The sequence below is a fragment of the Diaphorina citri genome, unplaced genomic scaffold (genome assembly GCF_000475195.1).
Source record: "Diaphorina citri unplaced genomic scaffold, Diaci psyllid genome assembly version 1.1 scaffold1817, whole genome shotgun sequence".
NCBI classification, from domain to species: domain Eukaryota; kingdom Metazoa; phylum Arthropoda; class Insecta; order Hemiptera; family Psyllidae; genus Diaphorina; species Diaphorina citri.
Window position 1 is genome coordinate 1 of NW_007379243.1, and position 6,955 is coordinate 6,955.

The window sequence follows — 6,955 nt, forward strand, 5'->3', positions numbered from 1 at the left end:
AGTTTTACTGACTGATGGAATATTAAGGAATGCTCTAAAAACTGGAAAAGTCTCCCTTTTTAAATTATTTGGTTTTTATTTTATTATTTTTTCAACATTAGATTTTCAAGTTCTAAACGAAAACCTTGTGAAGATATCACGTAATGTTTGATTTTGTAAATAATTTTCTTTTGATTTTCGTCATTTTCTTTGATTTTGATTATTAAAAAAACGAACAACACCTTGATAATTATTATGATTATAATCAGCGGTTGAAAATAGGATTTCAAAGAATAGGAAAAAGAAAAAAAGGTAAAAAAAGTACAACTTGCATGACAATGTATTGGTGCTGACTGTTACTTGAGTTGTGTGAAATTCAACTTTGGAACTAACATAAGATTTGAAAGTTTTGTGTTTGATTTTAGTGTTTGCAATATAGCGATGGGGTAAGTCCTCTAAATGTTACCAAATGTTTGCTTGCAGGGCACCTACCGAGGAACCCTCTTATGCAGGCTATCATCTGGCTTATGAAGTCAAAAAACTCATGTACGCTAACATTTCTTTCTATATTACCGTACTTCTTTATCCATTCTCTTTTCTTTGTTTACTTTTTGTTGTTGTTCGCCCCTCCCCGCCCCCCTTCCCCCAAATTTATTTTATTTGGTTATGCTCAATTTATAATTTTCCGAGTGGTTGACTTTGAAACGTTTTACCCCTCTTAGAGCTGTTTGGAGTTGGGAAACCAAAGACAACTCTCTCTATTTGGAATGACTTAGTTCTTCAAATACTTCACTCTATTCTTCAGGACTTTATCTCCATGTCTTATTATGAGAGAAAGATAATTTGACTCGAAACTTTGATCCCATCGGGATTCGGGAACTAATCCCGGATTGCTTACGGGCTACACTAGCACTACCACTCTGAGGAGCCACTAACAAAACCATCTGTGAACAATAATATTATGAGAAAGGGATGCCTTGTTGTAGTAGCAGTCTCGTCTCCTTCCTCACATCATCGGTAATGCAGTTGGTAGTTCCAGGAATTCAGCAGTGGTTATGACTTAATAACTTAATATCATTTCCTTTGCAGAAGAATCCAATCTGATCAGCTCGCGTAACGAAATGCCCAACGCCCCAGGAGGCGGGGCACCTATCGTTCTACAACGGCGTGGCTCCGTGTATGGCGCCAACGTTCCGATGATCACGGAACTCGTCAACGATAGCAACGTCCAGTTCTTGGACCAGGACGACGATGACGATCCCGACACCGAACTGTACCTGACGCAACCCTTCGCCTGCGGAACGGCCTTTGCCGTCAGCGTGCTGGACAGCTTGATGTCGACGGTGAGATACTTTACGTTCGTGTTCATAGGATAAAAAGATCGACAGGGGTATAAAATATTGTGGATTTACAGGGAGTAGACCAGCTTAGTCTGGCTGGGGAACTATAAGCAGGGAGTATACCAGCCTGAATTTCCCTTGTTAAAAAAAAAGAATAGCAAAGGTTGAGTGCGAAGAGCATGAACACGTATCCAAATGTCAGCCCAAAGCAATAATTCTAATAGGGCTGATTGAGAGGCTGCCAAAAAACACAGACCCAGAAAGAAGAAATATCCAAACTAATTATCTCCCTCTTTCCCTTCCAGACCTACTTCAATCAGAACGCGTTGACTTTGATTCGGTCTCTGATCACGGGAGGCGGTCATATTAAGAAAAAGAATAACCAAAAAGTATGATTTTTAAGAAAAATAGGTACATGAGAATTTATGTACCTATGACAGAGTATGGGAAATTGGGAAACTTTAAAACAAAGATGTTGAAATTTCAAGGGAACCATCACGTAGGCAAGACAGGTAGGTACTTAAAAAAAAGGTTTGGCAGAGGCCACTGTAACTGCTAATGTCTTATCATCCCGAAATCCAACAGAGAAGGAAGACAGGACAAGAAAAAAGACAGCCGTTCCGAGAACGAACATTATCCCACCAGGATAAAATCCGCCCCGGGCAGGCAAGATTTTGAAGATGTGACTGTGTTGAGACGAGGTAAGAATAAAATGGTCACTGTTTATCCTGCCTAAATACATAGTGTAATTCTTCCAACGGTCTCGTGGTCACCGAGGTTAAGCTACATCGAGAAGGGTTGATAACAGAACGAGCTCTAACAACACGGTACCGAGTAGCTTTTCGTTATAATAATCACCGTTCGTTACATTTGTGTATAACGTTATGTTTACGTGAGGTACAAATGCAAATACAACGCAATGTTTGTAATCCCAACAGTCTCCTCCATGTTTGTTTGTGACTGCCCAATTTGCCTACTCCATTTTGTCGAAATAAATTCTCAATTTATCATCATGTAAATTTACGTGAGGTACAAATACAAATATAACGCAATGTTTGTAATCCCAACCCAACAGTCTCCTCCATGTTTGTTTGTGACTGCCCAATTTGCCTACTCCATTTTGTCGAAATAAATTCTCAATTTATCATCATGTAATAACGCAATGTTTGTAATCCCAACAGTCTCCTCCATGTTTGTTTGTGACTGCCCGATTTGCCTACTCCATTTTGTCGAAATAAATTCTCAATTTATCATCATGTAAGCCACACACTCCTCTGCGAGCATAGTACATGGGAAACCTTGTTTATTATTTTATGATTTTCATTCAATGCCAATTCTCATGGGGATTATGATGCTTGACCCTTGTTTATTAAACTGTTCACGGATTTATTTACTTTCAGATTTTGTGTATTAGCTTTTTTACTTTCTGCACGGAGACATATATTTTTGGAAAACCTGCTTTTTTTGAAAAGGAGCAATTACATTATCATTCCATTAGATGTACGATACATATGTACACCTGGGTTACATTGATTGGAATTTTCAATACTTTCAATTTAGAGTAATCTCGTCTCGATGTCAATAATTCCGACAGGGCCCTGCGAGGCGCTTCGCCAGGCCCTGAATGTAAACAATAAAATAATAATAAAATAAGAATAGAAAAGGTATAGTATTATTACTGTTTTAATGTTCTTTCGAGAACACGGAAATTTGAAATTTATTGTTGGCATTGAATAGAAAAGGTATAGTATTATTACTGTTTTAATGTTCTTTCGAGAACACGGAAATTTGAAATTTATTGTTGGCATTTTTTTATACTCTTACCTACAGGTCACACGAAATTTATTTTAATACACATCATGTTGGGAGGTACATCGGACATTCCTTGTAAATGTATTGTGCAAAATTAAAATTGCATTCCATGAGCTCGTAAATTTTACATGGTTGGTCATTTTTGTTCGTACGAGTCATATTAAGAAAAAGAATAACCAAAAAGTATGATTTTTAAGAAAAATAGGTACATGAGAATTTATGTACCTATGACAGAGTATGGGAAATTGGGAAACTTTAAAACAAAGATGTTGAAATTTCAAGGGAACCATCACGTCACCTTGATTTCATGAGCAAGAAGCAATTGCGTGCGTCAGTTACACGTCAGTGTACTTAAACGTACGCACATGCATTGTAAACATCTACTTTCTTCGTATTTTCCACGAAAAGGTTAAAAAGCAAATCACCCAAATAAATTATTGTTGTTAGTAGTTTGTCAGCATGAGAGATTTGTGTGTAGTATGCATATTTTGGCACAAAACGCGGCAAGATGACATTTTGTTTCATAAAGCGCAGTGTTAGAATGCACATCATATAGCGTCATCTCACAAATTACCGTTCATATTGTTATACTCGTACCGAACATAACAAGATAGAATTATTGTACACAAGTGTACGCGTTTTGTAAGAGTACAAAATACAAAACGACTTAACATGACAACATGGGTAGCGTCCAAACGCTCAGAGTTGCAAAAACAAACAAATATCCCTAATACATTATGATTATGTGATTTATTTATTTATTTTTTAATTAAATATTAATATTCATAAGGGATATGATGTGACCTCTAAAGATAATCATGAAAAGGATATATGACACACTGGTACATACTCTAAGTGGTGTTCTGTATCTTCTTGTGGACAGATTATCCAAATGGAAGTAACAAATTGTGCCACATGCCAATTTTAGACTTAAAACAAAATGAACAGAGATTTGCAGGAGATCTTTCTCTCCCTTCCTTTCTGAGAGTGTTTTTCAAAATATTCAAACAAAATACACCTACTCGTAGGTAAAGTTTAAACCCAGGATGCACATGAATACGATAAGGAATTACCTAATTTATTTAAATTTAACCTAATATGGTTTGCCTGTTTTGGGGATTCAAAGCACAGTCCTGATTCCTCAAAGTTACAAGCGTAACTTTTATTTAGACAAGCGTTTATGGATCTCCATCACAACTGGATATGTTGACAATGAAAAAGATCAAAAACACTTTGCTCCATCTTAAGCGCATTGTTGCCAATAATTGATTCTAACTCGGAACGGAATCAGAATGAATAAGCATGGGCATTTACTACATTGTACATGTACAGATTGTACAATGTACAGCCCTGTGAAAATAATGTAATAGTAAGTAAGAATTCTTAAGCCGTACACAAAAAGCCCACTCTGAGGCTCAGATGTAGGAGCAAACAGCCCCAAAAGATGGGTTAAGTAAGAAGCCTTAGTTAGCCCTTTGCTTCAGTTTCCTATATCTACATATTTGAAACAGCGAACACTCAAACGGCGTATTACTCAAATGAATAATGAGCTGGTGAGGTATGTGAACACATGGACAGGCATTTGCTACATTGTACATGTACAGATTGTACAATGTACAGCCCTGTGAAAATAATGTAATAGTAAGTAAGAATCCTTAAGCCGTACACAAAAAGCCCACTTTGAGGCTCAGATGTAGGGACAAACAGCCCCAAAAGATGGGTTAAGTAAGAAGCCTTAGTTAGCCTTTTGCTTCAGTTTGCTATATGTATCTACATATTTGAAACAGCGAACACTCAAACGGGGTATTACTCAAATGAATAATGAGCTGGTGAGGTATGTGAACACATGGACAACACAGAAAAACGCGGAGTAGGTAAGACAAATATTTCTCAAGCCTAAAAATACCTGCTCAACTGTCTACTCAAAGCGTCCACCTTCGTTGGCGAAGGGAAATCACGTTGAAATACACGTCGAAATGTACATAGAGTTAGGCCAGCCACTCACTATCAGGTAGGCCTGATAGGTACGGCTGAAAAGGTACGCCTGTCAGGTCTACCTGATACCTGATGAGCACACACACTATACCTGATGAGAACACACACTATCAGGTAGACCTGACAGGCGGACCTGATCAGGTGTACCTGATCAGGTCTACCTGATGTGCACACACACTATCAGATAGACCTGACAGGCGGACCTGATTGATAGTGAGTGTCTGGCCTTAGGTAATACATGCCGAAATTTTACACAAGAGTATATACCTACATTAGGTAATATGTACCGTCCTATTCCTGTGTAATGTGTTTACAGTTGTGTGAGATTTTGTGTGATTCATTGTGTGAGATTTTGTGTGATTCATACCATTTTGTGAAATGCCCAAATACGAGGTGAGTTTCCCGAAAATGAAATTTGTGTGTACCTAGTTGGTTAAATTGTTTGAATGTTGTATGAGGAAGATTGGCACTAAATGCATTTTTTTTTTTTTTTTTTTTTTTTTTTTTTTTTTTCCCCGCGTGGTGAAAAAAACCCCCCGAAACGGGGTTTTTTGGGTTTTCATTAGAGGGAGGGAGGGTGAGGCTAATAAATTAGAAAGTAAATAATTGGTGATGACTTGAAATACCTGGGTGATATGTAGGTGTACATCGCTTGTGTGAGGTTCTGAAACAAAGAATATCATTCAGATGGGATAAAGATGGTGCAGAGGTGAGGTGAAAGAAGAAACCAGAGAGTGAAGAGATTAGATACCTTCTTTCACTATTCAGAATTTAGGGGAGGTAATTTATCTGTAATTTAATTTAACAAAATGATCAGAGAAGACCCACGAATAGGACAAAGTAATATAATAAATAATATTGTATTGTAATACACAGTAATTAGTAGAACACAAATTAAACTTAAACAGTATTGGAAATTAATTTCTACACCCATCACCAGAAAGCTTAATAATAAGTCTTCAAAAAAGATTTTGACTACCGCTGTAACAGTAAAGGGCTAAGCTTTGTAACTTTGTGAAGGTGCAAGAACTTGCACCTAAAAGGTGGTCTTACGATGGCGATAGTGGGTACCGGGTGAGAAGACAATTTACCAATCAAATATTCTGGACCTCAAGTATCTATAACTTGCCAACCTGGCTAATATTGTGGACCTCCTCTATGTAACAAGTCCACATGCTAATAACAAAATTAGAATTATCTTCATTATCTTTATCTTATCGAGAAAAAACAAGAGAGGGCAACAGAAGCGACATTATCAATGTGCGGCCCGCGCGGTCCAATTTTAGATTTTTTAACACCGGACGTTATTTGATCATGCGAGAGTTGCAGCATCCAAGACTGATCCAGATTTATGATGCTTTTGAGTCGAGCAACGTGATGTGTGTCGTGTTAGAACTGTAAGTGTTGAGTTCGGCCAGCCACTTCCTGTCAGGACGTTATTTGTACCGTTGTGCCGCGGTGGTGCGGGCTTGAAAAATATTTCAAAAAGTGGTTACATAATTAAACAACATAATTTAATAACATATAATTTATAGTGAAATATTTCGAAAAAAAAGTGGAAAATTAGGGTCACAAAAAGCGATTTTTTTGTAATTTATTAATATTTTATTTGCCGTTATTTTTTGGAAATTTTTTGATGATTTTTTTATTATTTATTAAGATCGAAACATCTTTTGACGGGTAAAGTGTGACTATTTTAATAGCTCGTGATTTTTTAAAATATTGTGTTTAGTGCGTTTTTGTGTGGAGTAATTATTATTTATTTTTAATCAATTGTGACCTCGTTTCGTAAATAAATCGGTTTATGGAGAGATAATATCGGACTGAAA

At 37.0% G+C, this 6,955-nt stretch overlaps 1 protein-coding gene across 1 annotated transcript; it reads left to right on the forward strand.

Moving 5' to 3' along the window:
- Positions 1-1,068: 1,068 nt before the first annotated feature.
- LOC103517342 (calcium-activated potassium channel slowpoke-like) lies at positions 1,069-1,714 on the forward strand (the record flags this gene model as incomplete). Its single annotated transcript, XM_008482369.1, has 2 exons — positions 1,069-1,322; positions 1,625-1,714. Coding segments are annotated over 2 exons (344 nt in total), but the record flags the coding sequence as incomplete, so codon positions are not given.
- Positions 1,715-6,955: the final 5,241 nt, after the last annotated feature.